Source organism: Notolepis coatsorum, assembly GCF_963971535.1.
Source record: "Notolepis coatsorum genome assembly, chromosome: 19".
In the NCBI taxonomy this organism is placed as follows: Eukaryota; Metazoa; Chordata; class Actinopteri; order Aulopiformes; family Paralepididae; genus Notolepis; species Notolepis coatsorum.
In genome coordinates this window covers 46,363,482-46,383,903 of record NC_140183.1, presented here as the reverse complement: position 1 = coordinate 46,383,903, position 20,422 = coordinate 46,363,482, and the positions used below count along the sequence as shown (strand labels likewise).

The 20,422-nt window shown below is 40.1% G+C and overlaps 1 protein-coding gene across 1 annotated transcript in view; it reads left to right on the top strand.

Annotated features, from left to right (window-relative positions):
- Window positions 1-20,422, top strand: part of dhx16 (DEAH (Asp-Glu-Ala-His) box polypeptide 16) — a 78,943-nt gene that overhangs the window by 30,405 nt on the left and 28,116 nt on the right. Inside the window, exons 12-16 of the mRNA XM_084336079.1 lie at window positions 2,353-2,451; window positions 3,717-3,869; window positions 8,780-8,920; window positions 9,105-9,267; window positions 19,178-19,296. Of these exons, the coding sequence (XP_084192205.1) occupies window positions 2,353-2,451; window positions 3,717-3,869; window positions 8,780-8,920; window positions 9,105-9,267; window positions 19,178-19,296 (675 nt within the window). The remainder of the gene's footprint in view (window positions 1-2,352; window positions 2,452-3,716; window positions 3,870-8,779; window positions 8,921-9,104; window positions 9,268-19,177; window positions 19,297-20,422) is intronic.

Below are 20,422 nucleotides of genomic sequence, written 5' to 3'. Positions count from 1 at the left end.
GCCCCCCACGTCTGGGAGTCAAAAACTTTTGCAATAAAGAAAGCCATTTGCTATAATTTCTATAAATTAGCAAACGCAAGGGTAAGTCAGGGTTCGCACAAGGTCCTTGAAGTGCTTAAAGTGCTTGATTTTTTACAAAAAAAAGTAGAGGCCTGGAATTCCTTAACACTTTGAATGCCCACGACGACAAATATCGTTTTATTTTTTTATTAGCGATCTGAATTCATATTTCATCAACTGAGTCTACCGTTGGGAAACCAGCCCCGCCAGGCGCTCAGATGTGAAAAAAGCGCCCCCTATAGTCTCTCAGATGGTAATGCACCCTTTTGGAATGGACTCAATGTAAATGGATGAGAAAAAAACACTCCGGAATCCACATTTTACTTCTCACGCATGTAACCAGAGCCGATCGGATTCATTGTGGACCATCAGAACGGCGTGTAATATGTCTTTACAGTACGTAGCATTGGATCAATAAAAGGATTGATTTTTGGAATGGCGATCAGGAATTGGAATAATCTTTTTGGATACCATCTGATCTCGGGTAAGGAATCTATTTTACCAGTCTTAGGATAATCAGACTTTGTTTTCACGGAGATATAAGCTTTTCCCCTATGTGTGATTTGGCTGTGCGAGCGATCAGGAAATAAGAGAATCGATTTTCAGCTCGCGGCACCAGCGTGCATACGTACACATACCGTAATTCCTCTAATAGTAACCCCGGCTTGTATTTGTTTCAACTGTAGCGGATACCAGGCTTGTATTAGGAGGAGGCATGTATAAGAGAGAGGCCTATATTTCTAATTTTCAAACAGATCATAATGAATAAATCAACATTTTGTGTCAGTTTGAACCCAGTAAAATGTACTGGGTTCATTTATTGAAACCAAGCAAGTACTGTATGAAATACGGTAGTAAACAGTGCAATTACAGGTGGTCAAAAAAAGTTAAATAAAGTAAAATAGTGCAATCACAATACTGGTATAATAATAATAATAACTTCGTTTTATACAATTCTGAGGTAGGCTTACTCTCTTGGTAAACATTAACACCATACCATTATATGGTATTTACTGCACAGCCAGGCCAGCATATAACAACAATAACTCTAATATACATGAAACCCGGCTTGTATTAGGAGGCCGGCTTATAATTGCTTAGCTCAACAGCACACCCGGTCATTAATAGAGACCCGGTTTTTAATTGAATACCGGTTACTATTAGAGGAATTACGGTATACTATCGATAATCTAGCGTTTATTTGAAAGCGATTCATAAATAGGCCGAAAAATTACAACGTTCTAGAATATTCCAGTACAGGGCATTTATCACGGAATATTTTTATTTTCCGTGAAAACGAGGGCTTTTCAAAATGCTATAAAACGGAAATGAACCGATAAAAAAACAATCCGCTTCGACAATGTTGACTGGAAAATGAGTCATTGATAAGCGACGGGCAGATTAGACACATAGCCATAATTTAAAACATAGATTAGGCGATATTAACGTTAACATTGAAGTGGTTGATGGGCATTCAAGGGGGTAAAAAGGAAAACACGGCCGGCTCTGAAAGTGTTAAACAGCCCATTTTTTAACGAGGTGCTTAAAAAGTCCTTGAAATTCAAATCAACCATTTGCATTGAATGTTTTGTTCATCCATGATCAAATTGTTCCGAATCAATTTATTTAAGTACTGTATATGGTTGCACAATAGTTTAACATTGAACAGGAAAACGCATGCACACACACACAGGAACAGAGGACTGAGCAACCCCGTATTGGACAATGATGCGTCTGTTCCTAAGCTGGCCCCAAGCTTTCACTGCAAACATTTATGTTGTGGTGCTGGTGGGTTGTCATAGTGGCGCTGCGCTGCGCCCCTATACCATTGTTTAGGGAAAGCCCTCTATGTATATGTATGGTTTATTTTTACATGGACAGATACAACCACAATGACGTATTGAAAGCAGCTGTTGTGTTGTATCACAGTATATTAGCCAATGTTATTATTGGCTACTTTTCAATACCCCTCCTTGGAGCAGGTTGGTACCTATACATGGCACTATTGGCGCTGTCTGCACCGGGGATCGAACCAGTAACCCTTTGATTACCTAACCAGCCTGTCAACCTGCAACCTGGACAGCTTATTAATTTATATTCCTACCACAACTGATTGTCGTCATAAAACACACAACTAATCATGAAAATGACTATTTGTAGTAATTATTAACACGCTTGCATCAACAAAACATTCTGAAAAATATTTAGCATAGCTTTTCTTTCTTTACCACCTACCGCAGACATGACCGATGAATCATGACATTTAACCTGTATTGTGTGTTCCCTCTCTAGGCTCCAGAGGCAGACTACCTGGAGGCCTGCGTGGTGTCTGTGCTGCAGATCCACGTCACACAGCCCCCTGGAGACATCCTGGTCTTCCTCACCGGACAGGTACGCTTAGAAACATCATCCCAATATTAACATGTTCATATTCAGGTTAGGGCTGGCTTGGTGATACATGTTTATATTCAGTTTATGGCTGGCTGGGTGATGCATGTTCATATTAGGGCTTTCTGGGTGATACATATTCATATTAGGGCTGGCTGGGTGATACATGTTCATATTCAGGTTAGGGGTGGCTGTGTGATATGGCCAAAGGACAGTATTTGACGGTACCAAAGTATTTCATTTACCTGTACAAATTACAATTCTCATTGTGATATAAGATTATGTCTTTATCTTGTAATACAATTGTCATGGTGCTATTTCATTCAAAATAGTCAATTTTCTTTAAAATTCTTTATACTGCTGCAAGGAAGATCATTTCTTAACTTACAAATATAATATAATGTGTATATATATGATATGTGTATATTGTGGACAGCGGTATTGTAAAAACCCAGACCATTGTATGGATCCATGATGGTACCCTTTCAGAATCGGTGAGGCTCCTCCTAGACCTAATTCATGTACATGCACACAGTTTGCACTGTGCTATAATATCACATAGGTCAGTTTCCTTGCCTGCTCTTTACTATAATATCACATAGATCAGTTTTCATGTCTGCTCTTTACTATAATATCACATAGATCAGTTTCCTTGCCTGCTCTTTACTATAATATCACATAGATCAGTTTTCATGTCTGCTCTTTACTATAATATCACATAGATCAGTTTCCTTGCCTGCTCTTTACTATAATATCACATGGATCAGTTTTCATGCCTGCTCCTTGGCTGGTTCTATTGCTTGGCTGTTGCCATTTTGATTGCTAGAGTGTATTGTAACATTACAACATTACTGGCTTGCTAACTTACAAAGCTATAGTGTATTGTAACACTACAACTCACTGGCTAGCTAACTTTAGCGAACCTACAAAGCTATAGCATAGTGTATTGTAACTTTACAACTTGCTGGCTAGCTAACTTTAGCTAACGTACAAAGTCGGTCTTCAAACGATCAAAACAATTGAAACACAAGCCATAGTTCTCCCCCCCCCCCCCCCCCCCCCCCCAAAGCGTCCTGCAAGTCAGGAAGATGTGAGCTACAATGTAAGTGATCAAAACGCAATGTTAAAAGATTAGGATGACTGGTGCCTCCAGCAACGAAAAAGTCCAAAAGTTGCGTACATTTAATCAAATGCACTTTTGTTGTGTATAGCAATTCCCCCCTTCTGGCATGATGGTAACCTAACCCCTCTCTCTCTTTGTCCTGCAGGAGGAGATTGAGACGTGCTGTGAGCTGCTCCAGGAGAGGTGCAGGCGGCTTGGTTCTAAGATCTCTGAGCTGCTGGTGCTGCCCATCTACGCCAACCTGCCCTCCGACATGCAGGCCAAGATCTTCAACCCCACTCCTCCTGGAGCTCGCAAGGTAACTAGAGGAATATGATATCTGTGGTCTGCTTACTGGAGCATGGTGCTGGGAAAGTGCTTGTAGGTTTGATTCATGGAACATAGATAGCCAACTGTTTGGGTTTATTCTGTCCTTCACATCTACTTAAATTAATTTGCTGGTGAAAATCTGAATAGCCCCTGTGACCACTTGACAAAAAAGGTAGTTTATCATGCCCTGTATATTAACCTCTTAACACTTTGGGTGCCGTTCACGAGAATTCTCGTTTCTGTGGCCCAACGGTTCAGTGCCAGAAACGAAGATTCTCGTTTCTGGGTCGTTATTTATTTTATTCGCTATTGCCATTCATAATCACATCTGAAATGAAGAAATTGAAGGAATGGTTTGATAGAAACAAATTATCATTTGAACTTGAGCAAAACAAAAATTATGTTGTTTGGAAACTGTAGATTGGATACTCGGGTACAAGTTAAAATAAATGATGTGATTATTGAAAGAGTTTATGAAAATAAATTCCTAGGTGTAATAATAGACCATTAAATCTGTTGGAAACCTCACATAAAACATGTCTAATCTAAACTCTCACGAAGCATTTCAGTCATGAGTAAAGTAAAGCACATTCTGGATAGAAAATCACTCTACATTCTCTACTGTTCACTAGTTTTACCATATTTAAATTACTGTGCTGAAGTCTGGGGAAACAATTATAAGTCTACACTACAACCACTTTTTATACTCCAAAAAAAGGGCCATAAGGATAGTTCACATTGCAGGTTATCGTGATCACACTAACATATTGTTTTTGGAGTCAAAGACATTGAAGTTAAATGATCTTGTGGAATTTAAAACGGCACAATTAATGTATAAAGCAAAAAGTCATGCACTTCCAAGAAACATTCAAGAATTGTTCTTTGATAGGGAGGGGGGTTATAATCTGAGGGGAGAACACAATTTAAAAGTGCTAAATGTACGCACTACCATGAGAAGACACTGCATCTCGATATGTGGAGTGAAACTGTGGAACAGTCTAAATGTGGTGCTAAAGCAATGTCCAAACATGAGACAATTCAAACTGATGTATAAGGAAATGATGTTCACAAGGTACAGGGATGAGGAAGGGACTTGATATTCACGGGTGTTTACATTTTCATTTTATTTCTTTCATGTTTTACATATATAGTTTTTGTTTTTTGTTTTGCATATATATATATATATCACTCATTTGAGTAGTGGAAAAGGGGTAGGATTAAATAAGTGTATACTTCTTCCTACTCCTTTTCGAACATGTAGATTGAGTTGTGTTTTGCTTTTGTTATTGTTTGTTTGTATTCATTGCATGTTCGAAATAAAGATTTCAAATAAAAAATAATCCATCGAGGCAGCCTGTGCAGGCTGTCCTGAATGGGTCTGAGATCGCAAACGTCCAATACCGCCGCCTAACACCTTGCGGCCGGTATTGCACATCCTTGGAAACGCTCTGGCGCCGCCTGTACGTCGATCTAAAAACTCCGGTCCGGGTTTTCCTGGTCGGGGAGAAGTAACGTTTATAACACATGGATTGGGGAGAACCAAGCACCGCGGATTCATGTGCTTTGGTGAATCATGTTGGCAACACGATCGACATCAATATTTGGAATGGCGATCAGATAATTGGAATATTCTTTTTGCAGTACGACGATCAAAGCATAGAACCCCCCCCCCCCCCATCCTTTCATGCATGCATGATGAAACATACTACCGATAATATAGCGTTGATTTCAGATTGATTGTTGATCCAAGCGAGGAATGGCACGATTTCTAGTGAAATGCAGTAAACGCTGGCGTTTCCTGGGATTACACAGAATTACTCTAAAACTATACTCATATTCACCACGGTATAAAACGGGAATGTATGGATGAAAAAATTATCTGTTTTTTGCATCTTGACCGGAAGAAACTCAATGACAATCAACTATATTATTAGATCCATAGCTATAATATTTAATATAGTTTTAGCACTGCAAACACCGGCATATATCCCCATTCATTAAAACGCTGGCACACACGGCCCACAGCGCCCTCTCGTGAACGGCACTGGATGTGTTGAGCAAGCCCTAGCCATATTTTTTGAAAATGTGCCTAAAAGTACATACCCAACTGGAAGATTGCTCCACTTCTACAAGGTCCATTTGTATGATCTTCTTGCATGATCAGGTATCTAGGGACATCTATGGACCTCAGGGAATGTATTCCCAGTGTCAGAAATATTGTGTCTGTTACTATGCTTGAGTAAATTGTAATGAACCAAAGGAAAATATAAATTATATTAAAAAAAAAGAAGAAATTCCATCTCTGACGGTGAATAACACCATGCGGACATTGACCAGACGTCAATAATTACCACTGAGCTCATTCAGCACCTTCTTGAGATCAAGTGTACTAAAAATCTATGCAAATGAATAAAGGGCAGAGATTTTTACAAGCTCATATTTAACCAACACTTCAAAAATCATTTCTAAACTAACGTAGTGCTAATTAAAAATATATATACATATATATATAGAATAATAATAATATATATAAATATATATTTGACTGCTGTTTTGATAGGGTTAGGGTCTTTACCAATGTTCCCCCTAAGGTGCACCCGTGCGCGCGCACATGGCAAAACGCTCCCGCGCACATCTGAAATCGGTCGCAAAAAAAAAGAAAAAAAAATAGATTTTTTTTTTTTACTTTATTTTTTTTATTCAACAAACATGACCATGTTCACGTCTTAAACTCGTACTGAGGCTTTAGTTTTGGTTTTAAATTGCATATCATCATTCATTTATTTATTGTCACACAGAGCAGAAGAATTTAGCCAAAACAAACCAATAGTATCCAGCATCAGAACAGCAGACCAGTCACACTCTCAGACCCAAATGCATTTCCTTTGATTTAATTATACATCAAATGATTTATGTCAAGGATTGCAATGCCTCGCTTGAATGAAGTTAACTTTTCACCTGGATAACATCAACAATTCAGGGTGAATGTAATGTGAGAAATTGGGATAAATATATATATATATATATTTTTTTTTGATTTTTTTTTGATCGGATCGGGAAAGATCGGTATCGGTAGATACTCAAAATTACATGATCGGGATCGGATCGGGAGCAAAAAAATGTGATCGGGACATCCCTAACCATCCCTAACCCTGTTGCGTGTGACGTTACCAAGAGAAGCTCCGCTTTCAGTGCTTTGTGGGCAGCGCTACTGCACGCTCACACAGACACACACAACAGATGAGGAAGTGGACAGATCCGACCAGCATTGCTGGCTCCTCACAATGCAAACGCGAAAATGTACATTACAGATGAACTGCAGAGAAAACTTCCAATTTATCATCCCGGTCGAGACTAATTGGAAGCGGAGTGCAATGCGTGCAAAGCTTGACCATATGTTTATGTGTCTAATAAAGGTGCTGGCGATTTCAAAGCTCACATGGACACAGCAAAACATTACAAACAAAGCAGTGCGAGGCGAGAGTTTGATGGCAAAGTTGACCGAATTGATTGAAGAATGCAGCTATACAGAGAGAGAAAGAAAATCATTTAAAACTATTTTGATGCCTCAAAATTATGTTTTGGTTTGATAAGATGCTTATGATACAATCATTCTAAGGATTATGTGTGTAATAAATTAGTTTAGTACACTAATTGCAACAAACTGCATAGTGCACTTTTAAATTAGTATCTTTGTGGGGTTACTGTTTTATAATTTACATTACATTGAAAAGATAAAGATATATTTTTTAAAGCTGGATTTTCTAATACAGAAGAGGTATTATTTAGAACATTACATCATATTTTTCTTGTTATTTATTTTGTCCAGTAAGACTTGAAAATATATATTATTTTGTCATAGGTTGATTTAGTTATTTTCTTGCGATTTGTCAGATAGATTACTTCAGGCATAATACAGCATGTTGAGTAACTTTGGTTATAGAGAGATATTATTTTGTTATATAAAATAATATAAACAATAATTTTATATCCATACAGAGGAGGTATACTTTAAATATATTATAATGATAAGGCATCTTTGAGTAAACTTTGATTAAGTATCTTGAGGCTGAAGGCAGAGTGTCCTCTTTAAAAAAAAATCACAATATGGTCACCCTTGAAGTCGCATTATAATTCACTTAATAAAATAATGACGAGTCAGCGTCCTAAAAAGACAAAAGTTAGTGACACGACTCACACCGCCACCGCCAACCCAGCCAAAGTAAGGACTATGCTCTGTATCATCAATCAATGGTCAAATAAATATTTGATTAAGGAATATAATATGCCTTTTTGTATTATTTCTCTGTGTATCAGCAAAATGTATATATTTTTATGTTAGACATTAAGGAAATTAAGATTCTCAGATTTTTTACAAACCGCCGCATATCAACTAACCGGTTAATCGGCAGGTGACGTATGCTGCTCAGTAGTTGCTGATGTCTGCTCAGGAGGTTTGAGTGTTTGCTCAGACCAAAAAATAATTAGAGGGAACATTGGTCTTTACTATTGGCTACATTTGAAAAAGAACACAACATCACTTAATACGGTAACGGACTGTATTATTGATCTATTTGTGACGTGAAATAAATCTTGGCCCGGTACCAATTTAAAGCCGATCGAGCTTAAGAGGTTAAGAACACTACACAGTATATATTATTCTTCATCCAAGAGAAAACATGGGCTAAATGACACAGATTGGTGTGCTCGTAAATGCCCATTCCAATCTGTGCCCCTAGGGGGCATTGTAGCACAGCATGTGTCATCAACACAGACTCCAGCTATGCAGCATTCCACCCCACAGCTGGTGCCTCGATTGATCACATTATTCCACAGTCCGTTATGTAATGCTCACTTTATCTGCGTGCACTGTGTGTTCTCCCTATCCGTTTATCACAGGTGGTGGTGGCCACCAACATAGCTGAGACATCGCTGACTATAGACGGCATTATCTACGTCATTGACCCAGGCTTCTGCAAACAGAAGAGTTACAATGCCCGCACCGGCATGGAGTCCCTCATCGTTACGCCCTGCTCAAGGGTAACTCCAACTGCTCTTGTGTTTTTTTTAAGCAGCTATTTGTTGTAGGGGTGATGTGATATTGGATTTAATCATTTGTAAGTCTTTCATGAATGTAGAATGTGTCAAAAATATTTAGTAAACTTTTTGTATGTTGTTTTAGAGCACTTTGCTGACTCGCTGCTTGTTCCGTTTTCCTCCATAGGCCTCAGCCAACCAGAGAGCGGGTCGTGCCGGCAGAGTGGCTGCTGGGAAGTGTTTCAGGCTGTACACTGCCTGGGCCTTCAGACATGAGATGGAGGAGAGCACGGTGCCGGAGATCCAAAGAACCAACCTGGGAAATGTAGTCTTACTGCTAAAGAGTCTGGGTGAGGAAGAACGTGCTTTTTAAACAGTTGTTCCTGAACTGTGTCAAGTCTAGTTTTAATTTTGATTGGCTTGACAAATCCCGACGTAAAAAATGTAAGGATCTGACAAACAAGTACCAACTGACTCAGATAATCAAAAATCCCACGAGAATAACTAAAACCTCAAACTCTACTGGACTTAATTTTTACAAACGGAGCTGATCATGTCTCCAAAACATATAATCTCATCACAGGTATTTTTTATCACAATTTAACTTTAGTGACTAGACGGCTAAATAAAATTATATATAGAGCACTGAATGGAGCTAAAGAGGATACACCTGTATCATTTATCCCCAAAAGAGATATAACCCGACTGGAAAATGAACTAAAATTAATGAACTGGGATGAAGTGACAAGTGTATGCTGTGAACAAATCAAATCAAATTTATTTGTAAGGCCCGACGACACACGTTAATGTCCCCATGGGCCGACATTCATGTACAGTCATGTAAGGAGTTTTAAAAAATACTCTCAGAGCTCCAGCTTAAATTTACTAAAACAAAACTCTTTAAGCACAAAAGGAGGACATTTTTGCCATGGTTCACTGAAGAACTAGGCCAGTTAATAAAAAACAGGGATAGGGCTCTGAAAAAATCCTTGGAATCTGGATTGGAAACTGATCGGCTACTATTTTCTTTTTTTGAACAAATGTTTTCTTTATTTTATTTTTTTTTTGACATGACATACAAACCTTTACAGTAGAAATCCACTATAAAACACATACATGCTCTTACTCGTTCTCCCCCCCCCCCCCCACCGGACCCCCCTTGAATACATCCATTATTCCGTTTGATACCAAGGATTAATAGTTCATATAATGTTTTATCCTCTCCACCACCCCTAACCAGATTTCTATGCTGGCTTCATTAATACCTAGAATTCGTGCGGTAGATATCTCCAGGTAAATCACATCAAGATATGTAAGAATCCATACCCTCCGGCACATTTTATCAGGTTGAATCCAGCGTGATGCTATTAGCTTTTTGGCAGCCGTAGTACCGGACAAGATTAGCCTCTTTATGTGTACAGAGTGTGATACCTGAGAGACATCATTCAGCAGCAATACAGAAGGCATTACAGGTATTGTCAAATACAAAAATCCTGATAATAGTGTGGTTATTTCTTCCCAAAATATCTTAACAGGCGGACATTCCCAATACATATGCATAAATGTACCATCATCACCGTTTGTACATAAGGAACATCGAGAGTCTTGTTTAAGCCCCATACGGTTCAATCGAATAGGAGTTAGGTAAGTCCTATGAATAAAATTAAGATTAATCTGTTGATGATCCGGGTTACGTGACGATAGCCGAACGTTTACCTAGACCTCAGCCCAATCAAAATCTACTTCCAGGTCTGGTATCCTCCAAATTGAGTCTAGGGGAAGGGCTTCATACGAAGATGTAAGTAAGTGACGGTAAAAGTCTGTGACAAATCCTCTCGATGTCTCCCTTTCATAAAAGAACTTGTGATATCTGTGGTACTTAAGTGGTGTCTTTAATGGGACTCCATGAGCCTTCAAGCATGCTAATAATTGTCTGTAGAAATAATATGTGGAATTGGTGAGGTTAAATTTGTTAAATATATCTTGATAGCTACAGAAACCCCGTTCGTTGAAGATATCTCCCAATGTATGTATGCCATTCTTTTCCCATTTGGGAAATCTGATAGGTTGTTCTGCAATAAGGAGTGTATTGTTATTAAATATGGGATCCATATCCGGATCACATGTGTAATAAGAGGGCCAAATTTCAAGTTGCATTGCTTAATTGATAGACTGCAGGATGTAGTATACACCAACCTATGTGGTGCCACAATGTTTTCTTCTAATGTTCTCCAGGATACAGATGCTTGAGAATCAAACCAGGTGATCAGTGGTCTTAAAGAGTACGCTTTAAAATAGTGGTAGAAGTCTGGAAATGCTAAACCTCCATCGGCTTTGTTTCTACTATTTAAGAGCCTCAGAAACGAAGTAATGAGTCAACTTAGAAAGACTAAGGCTAATTTCTTCCTAGATATTATACAGCAAGCCAAGGGGAATAGTAAGTACCTACAGACTGCACAATGAGTGATAGCCTTGAGGTGGCAAATATATATATATTTTTTTTTATTGGTCTTTTTCCCCCTCCATTTTCCTCCGATTTTCTCCCATCCCAATGTTAGTCGTATGCCAATTCCCAGTCCCTTCCTGGTCGCTGCGCTTTACCCCCCACAGTCAGATCATTTGGGAGAGTGGAGGCTACCACGTGCTTCCTCCGACACACGTCCAGCCAATCACCGCTTCTTTTCACCTGGCAGCGCGGATTCTCATTGAGAGGGCGTAGCGTGTGGGAGGACCACACTATCCCCCTCACGTCCAATCCGCGCTTAGCAGGCGCCCCGACCGAACTGTAGGAGTCGCTGTTTACAACGACCCGGACCCACCCCGCCAGCTTCTCCCACCCTCTGATACAGCCAATTGTATCAGTGCAGACGGCCAGCCAAGCTGGTGACAACCCCGGAGCTGTGAGCTGGATTCGAACAGGCGAACCAAGCTCACAGCTCCGGGGCTGGTGACGAACGCAATCTCCGCTCGACCACCTAACCGCCGGGTGGCAAATATTTTTAATACTTATTTTATTAATTCTGTTTGAGTTGAGTAAACCCTTTTTAAATATTCAATTCCCTATAGTGCCAACAGTACCAACATTTGAAGACCCACTACTGCAATCTTCTCATGTAAATGAATTAAGTGTTTCCAAAGTTCTTACTACTCTATCTAACTCCAAAGCTAAAGACACCTGGGGACTTGACCGAGTCTTTATTAAAAAACACAGAGATATCTTAACCTTACCTCTAACACACATTACCAACCTCTCTTTAGATAAATGTGTTTCCATCAGCCCTGAAGTCAGCCATCATTACTCCAATTTTTAAATCAGGTGACCGACAGGAAGTAATTAACTATAGGCCTATAAGTATACTTCCAGCTATCTCTAAAGTACTTGAAAAGGTGGTTACAGATCAGTTGAAGCTTCATATTAAAAAAGAAAAATTATTACATCCTATGCAATTTGGTTTTCGTGAGAATCATTCCACAGAAACGGCTTGTTGTTACTTCCTTGAGGTTGTCGAGGATAGGCTTGACAAAGGGGGATTAGCAGGAACAGTGTTTTTGGATCTACGGAAGGTGGTTTGATACCGTGAACCACTCTGTTCTCCTCTCTAAATTAGCCAAATTCAAACACTCAGCTAACATACTTAATTGGCTGCAATCTTATCTGTCTGATCGCCCTCAATGCGGCGGGGCCAAAAATAAATTATCCCCTTTTCAAACTTGTAATATGGGGGTGCCCCAAGGATCGATTCTCAGCCCCCCCTTGTTCTCTATATACATTAATGACCTCCCTACGGTCTGTGACGAAGTGTATATCATCATGATGTATGCTGACGACACAGTCATACTTACCCATGGAAAAAACCCTGCTGAAGTTGCTGCCAAATTATCCCATGCTATGGACATTGGACAGAGTAGCGGAGTGGCTCGATCAATCACGCCTTATGTTGAATACAGACAAGACAGTGGCTATTTTAGTAAACAAAGTAAGAAAAGTATCTACCCTGATATATTTGTAAAGGGGAGAGTGATAAAAAAATTTAGGAATTTAAATACTTAGGAGTTACTCTTCAATTAAGAAAATGGCTCGTTTAAAGTTTAACATTCAGAATTTCCGCCATATTAGAAATTCTTTAACAACTGAGGCTGCTAAAATGTACCTAAATGCTATGATCCTGTCCTATATGAGATACTGCATGTCATGCTGGACGCAAGCCAATCAAACCACCTTAAATCCGATCAGATCCCTGTATGGACATGCCCTGAAGATATTGGACAGAAAATCTGGACGGCATCACCACTGTAATATTCTCCCCAAATACAAACTACCGGTACTAAGCTTTGATAATTTAATTATCTTCTCACACATTCGTTTAGTTCATAAAATAATTAATAATACTGCCCCTCCTCCATTGAAACATTTGGTCCTATCCTGTTGTGAGCTGAGAACAAGGGCTTCAAGATCTGCATTGAGAGGTGACTGCAAGGTCCCTCTAAGAAACTCTGCTTCTGCCCAATCTGCCTTCTCTTTCAAGGCCATCGAAGAGTGGAACAGGCTTCCTAGTGACATAACAAATAATATAAACTATGATAACTTTTGCTCCGTCACGAAAAAATTGCTCCTGAGTCACCAATGTTGCCAACACTAGGTGGTGCTGTCTGACTTCCTTGTGTATATATAGATGATTACACAAGGGACTCTGTTACTTTTACTTTGTACTTTTGAACTCTGTCTTGTATTTTATGCGTCAAGAATAGATTATTCTGTTTGGCGCTGTGTGTATGTGCATGTTATGTTGCATTTCTACTAGGGATGGGACTTTCTAGCAAAAGTGCTATTCGAAAATCGCTGGTTCTTAACACAATCGGGGCCATTGGGGCCCATCTAATCTCACTCTATGAGGCCAGCTTTTCATTACAAGGTTTCACTGTGCGTGAGGTTGTTTGTAGAGCTAAATCTATATTTTATATGATTGCTATGTGTACATTGTCATTGTCAATTGACAGTATAAACCTTCCCTTCAATATGCCATAAAGAAATAATTTTTTCATCAATACGTTCCCATTTTATAGCGTCGTGAATATGAACGTTATATCGGATTGGTCTAGGGTAATTCCTGCAAAGCTAGTTATAGGGCGCTAAGCTAACGTTAAATCGATTGCCGTTTCGGCCCTACACAAGCTAGAGTTAAAAATCGAAATGCATATGATCGGTATCATGGTCTACCATGAATGCATGAAAGGTGGGGGGGGGGGGCGGGGGAAGTCGTTTCTGATTATTGATTACCAATAACGGCATTCGTTATTACAACAACATACGCTGATCAGGGGGTTGGCTATGAGAACAAGGCCTGATCAAGCTGAAATTGACGTCAAATCGCTCGTACCTGTGGCGGGTTGGATTCCAAAAAGAATTTCCCAGTTATTGATCGCCATCTGGTAGATCGATATGTCCATTGGCTGATGCTATATTCCTTTACTGCAGGGGTCGGCAATTAGGTTTGGCCGCGGGCCAATTTTTCCCCAAGCCATTGAATGGCGGGCCAGAACCAAAAACAATGGCTAATTTAATATAATGATAATGAAAAATGCAGCACCGCGGCGAGTGCATAAGTAACACATGAACAGCAGATCAGTAGGATGGGCATTTGATTCTCATGCAGCACCACAGCGAGTGCATAAGCAACACATGAACAGCAGAACAGTAGGATGGGCATTTGATTTTCATGCAGCACCGCGGCGAGTGCATAAGCAACACATGAACAGCAGAACAGTAGGATGGGCATTTGATTTTCATGCAGCACCGCGGCGAGTGCATAAGTAACACATGAACAGCAGAACAGAATGCATGAAAACACGACTCACCATAACTGCCCTGGGCTTGTTTCAGTCCTCCAAAATCCCTGCTAATGTTTGAAACATGTCAAATGTTCACTCGCCGCCCTCCAATTCCAGATTGGCATTGAATGCAGCTACTTTATCTGCCAACTTGAACACAGTTGTCATCATTGCCTCGTTTGCTATCTTGTCGCCACATATTATGCAGAGAGGACGTCGCAAGAGTCACCTGTTGCGATAAACCTGTATTTTAAGTGACTCCTGTTTATTAACACATCCAGCGCTGGAAACACTTTCCAGCGTTTTTGCCCACCATGCGTTGTCTGCCAAGATCGCTGTACAGCGTTATTGAGCTCAATATTTCATTTTTTTGCCATGGCATTCATAATTCATCCAGCCAACCCCCGATGCCCTAGCTGGACCCTAGATGTGACTGCAACGGCTCAATACCGCCGCCTGGTGGATGGTCGGGCGAGTTACACTCTCGCAAAAACCGGAAGTGCCATCGGTGCATCGATGAAATTCCTCCGGCAGTCACATCTCGCTACGGGACTCCTGACAGACACTATAGTACATATGGATCGCTTTCTAAACTTAATAATCGATATGATTTCGGCGTTTATTGCGCCATACAAACTGGAAATGGACCTAGGCGATCGGCGTTTAATAATTGGGATCTTTCACCGCCAGTCTCATCGGCCCACGGTAAGGGGAATATAACGTTATTTTCAGCCTGATTGTTTATTCATTTCACTGCAAACCATCTGATCAATATATCACCCATACTACATGAAGCCGTTACTGATGATCAAGGAATTATAAACGACCCCCCCCCCCCCCTTTCCTTCACGCATGATGAAGCATAATGTATACCGATCATATACATTTGAATTTTTTAATATAGCGTGTATGGGAAAGAAACGGCAATCGATAATCTATCATATGCGTTTGGGCCTATAACTAGCGTTTTTGGAATTACAGTAAAAAAGATTAAAAACATACTTATATTCTCGAAGGTATTAACACAACAATGTATGAATGAAAAAGTATAACGTTCCCACATCCTGAACGATAGATAATCGATGTTGAATGGGCCATAGTAATGTCAATATAGCATCAAATTAAAAAAGTTATAGCCCTGCAAAGAAGGTAAACATCTCCATAGGCTTTTAACGGTGGCAGAGAGGGGTATGAGATGGGCACAATGCCCGGCGGTCAATGTGTTAAAAGAAGCTTTGTGTCTTGGAGGTCGTAGGCTCCTCTTCTGGCTCCTCAGTTGGTATTTCCCCTTTGCAAAGAAGCTATCCAAAGACATTTGTTGTTTTTTTTAACACATTTTTGCTGGTAAAAGACTACACGCGGCCCGATACCCGAACGCGGAAGTGAAAGTGCATTAGGGAAAATATACACGCATACAAACTATAAGAATTTTCCATTGGTTCTCCCAGTCCACGTGACCATTTCTAGCATTTCAATTGGCTATAGTGACAGACATAGATATGATGAATAGATAGATACAGCTTCTCAAAGACACTCTGGCGTCACAAGTGAATATTTCCCGTGCGTAAAATAAATATCATATTCTCAAAATAAACTGACGGGCCAGAAATTATTGCTGGCGGGCCAATCATTGCCGACCCCTGCTTTACTGCATACTGAATTCGGCGTCGCAATAAGTATTCCAGGCGATCGGTTGAAGCCATAGCTTCAGGCTAACAGAAAAGTTAACCCGGAATGAAAAAAAAGTGACACCCGGTCTGCAACAGGGAAAACTGCAATATCGAGACAGCGCCAATACCAGGATCTGGCCGGTACTGCACTTTCGCAGTCCGGATATGCCGTTTCCAGCCAACATACAACTCTGAGTAGGATATTAAAATGGAATAAAAGCAAAAACGAGTCCAATAACGTATATATACGTGGTTGGCCTCCAACGGTCGGATCTCAATAACTTATATATACGTGGTTGGCCCCGAAACGGTTAAGATCGAATATTCTAATATTCGACCCCCCCCCCCCAACCAAAAAGAAAAGATATAATTTTTATTTTTTAATTAAAAATATATTGTTATTTTCTGTTTCAGTTTAAATTCAGTTAAAATGTTCAGTTTCAGTTAAATTCAGTTATTCTTTTTAATAGAATGGATCATTAAAATCAAATGTTGCACATAAATAGGCACTTCTATCAACTGGTTTTAATAAACAAACAGAAACAGTAGCATGTGCATCTTTTAGATCAATTAGGCTATAAAAATTAGGCTGCCTCTAAATATAAAAAGGAATGAAATAAGAATGTTTTGAATAATTTTCTGACATGAAAATCGAATGTAGATATGGGATCGAATATTCGATCCCATCCCTAATTTCTATGTGTATGTATTTTGCACTCTTTCTTTATGCTGTGTGTCCTGTTCATGTTGTTAGATTCTGATCAATCGGCCAGTATCACTTCTTCTTGTGTTATCATCTCTCCATCCACTCCCTCTGCGTTGTGTAATTTTAATGATCCTGATGTCTCATATACTGGCTGTACAATCCTTATCTTTCCCCGTTAGTGCAATCCGCAACCGTAGTAATTCTCCACCTTCGTAAGAATTCGACATTCGACACAGCGTAATACCTTACAAGGAGAAGCGTTTATTTTCATAAACAGAGACCTCATAATCAGATGGGAACCAATTCGTATTGTCCTTGTAAGATCTATTCTAATGATCTTTCGGTGTGTTCAGTCTATCGTCCTTCTGCTATTCAGTCCAATAGTGGTCAGGCCTGGTCGTTAGCCAGAACCCTCCTTGTGTTAGCCGGAGCTAATGATTATGTGGCCTCCTCCCCCCCCCCCCCCCCTCCGTGATGAGAGGAGGGAGTCTCTTCTGTGTGATCTCAGTCCTAGTCAGATTGTAGTCTGCCCTTAGTCGCTCTTGGTCTGGCTTACACCCGGAAGGAACTTGCTTTTCTATATTCTCGCCATAGCAACGACGGCCCGCCCCTCTTCTGGTTGTCATGTGCCGCTGCCATGACAACAGCTTTAACCTTTAAACGCATTTCAAAACGTTTCATTACTGTGTGTCAAACCCCCCCCCATCGCTCTGCTCTCTGTCTTCTGTGCTCGCCGTATCAGCTTGTTGTGTCCTAGATCGGAATGTCAACACCTCGCTCGCTGGCAGTGTGCTGCTCCCACTGACTGCCAGCCACTAGACCGCTTCCTCCACCGTTCAAACCGCCACCACCGTCCCCATTCACATTTCGACCTTTAGATGCGGTCATCTCCCCCCAATCTATACATCACATACATTGAAAAACCACCACCGGTTTCTTTCAATGTTGTGTGGCATTTTACATGTACGGTATATATATTTTGAACTCTTGCACTGTTTGTATTTCATGTGTTTTGGATAAAGATGGAAATTAGCTTCTGCTAAATCTGGTGCAAACATATTTTCATGTAACAATGATTCATGTAATGCACATTGTCTATAAAGAAAAATAAAAAGTCTGAGGACGCCCAAATCCAATTTGATGCGATTTGTTCAGGTCATTTGTATTAGACATGATTTACTACGGAGCTGCATACCCTAAAACGTTCAATAAATATCAAGTCAAATAGTAGCCTGTCTCTAATAAGTGTTGGGGAGCGTGTCATATGTTAGGAAATAAATGTTGGTCTCCAATAGACACGGGTGTCAAAATGGGCTTTTTTCCCCCCTGTCATAGCTTTGACTTTGACATAACTGCTCAACTGCTCAAAATCCTCAAATGTTAAACTGTATCTCAATGGAATGGCAGAATAACCTTCTACTATTAACCAGCAGCTGAGCTGATTCGAGGAGCCTACATGATGAACAGGGAGTATGACATGTTTGTAAATAGACCACGGAAAGGAAACTGGGAAATGGGCATAATATGGGCTCTTTGAACATCAAGCATAGCTGCTGGTAGAGTTTACATCTCGGATGAGAGTTGTAACGAGACCTCTCGTGGTCAGACCAGCTATTTAGGTTGGAATAGACATGGATAAGTCATGGAATTTGATGTGCAATACAATAACGCAACCTTGGATAAAATATGCATATGATCATTTGCAAGATGCAGCACACGCAGGTATTCTGGTATGGTAACAGTAGGTGGAGGGGAGAGAGACCTGTGAGCAGAATAGTCATTCTTACATCGTTATCTCACTGTGTCGGGGTGAACAGAATAGTCGTTCTTACATACCGGTAGTTATCTCACTGTGCCCCCCCCCCCCCCCACACACACAGTACACACACACACACACACACACACACACACACACACACACACACACACACACACACACACACACACACACACACACACACACAAAAGCCCACAAAAGCCCACAAAAGCCCACTTTTGGTGCAGCCATAACACCAATGCAGGTATGTATATTATGTTTGTTCTTTTGGCCTGCAGGAATCAACGACCTGATTCACTTTGACTTCATGGACCCGCCTCCTCACGAGACTCTGGTGCTGGCCCTGGAGCAGCTCTATGCCCTGGGAGCACTCAACCATCTGGGAGAACTCACCAAGGTACTGAAGCTGGCCACAATGTTCCATCTTTTGTTATTGTGTTTACTTTCGATGCACATCCCGTTATCATGCAGTCCAATATGGAGAGCATATTACGGTGTGTAATATGTGGATATTGAAATAGGTCAATAATTCTTTCAAAGTCTTTCTTTGTTGACTGAAGGCACATTTCATTATGCCAATGGAACAATTAACTTATTATTATTATTATTATTATTTTTTTTTTTTAATTATGTTTTTGGTAGATTTGTATTTGTTTGTACTACCGGGCAGTCTGGTAGAGAGAGATAGAAGAAGAACGGGAGACAGAGCTGGGGGAAGACATTTGGCAAAGGATGCCGGGTCCGGGAATCGAACCCGGGTCGGCCGCTTCGCGACGCAGCGCGTTACATGGGTCGCAACTTGGGTGCCCACAATTAACTTATTTAATGAATATTAGTAAGTGCAGTTTGCTTTTCACTATAGACAGATCATGTACAGTTTATTTCCTCAATGGAATTGCCATAAACTAGAAGAAAACAAGGTATCATTGTAAGAATAAAACATTTTGAATATTTCTCAAAGTTTTTGATGCCTTTTTTTATTTTTATTTTTATATATTGTTACCAAAAAGGAATGCAGTACTTAGAGTAACCCTCTAAACTTTAGCCTACATAGACAAAAGTTCGCCTGGACAGTGTTATATTTTTGCCAATTCTGATCTTGTTCTTTGAGTCAGTATCAAGTGTTATACCTTTTATGATACAGGCGAACCTATCCTCTATTTCTGGAGCAGTGTAAAGTCACCATCATACATTACCTTTGTGTGGGCATACAATATTTGATGCAACAAAAATGCCCAGGAAAAAAAACTTGTGCTCTGTTTAATAACTCCATAGTTTACCAGGGAATTATTCTCTTTTCAACATGGAAAGTTCTATTTAGGTGTTTTGAACCTCCATGTGACATTTTGTGCAAATAACCCTTTTTCCCAGTGAGTGACAGACATTTATTTGGGTATTGTTATGGCTGTTTTTTTTAGCAGATGATGTGAAAATATATACATTTTGGTGTTTCCTTCTGTTCATATTTGGACCAATATCTCCCTACGATTTACCCCCTCTACACACACACACACACCGTGATG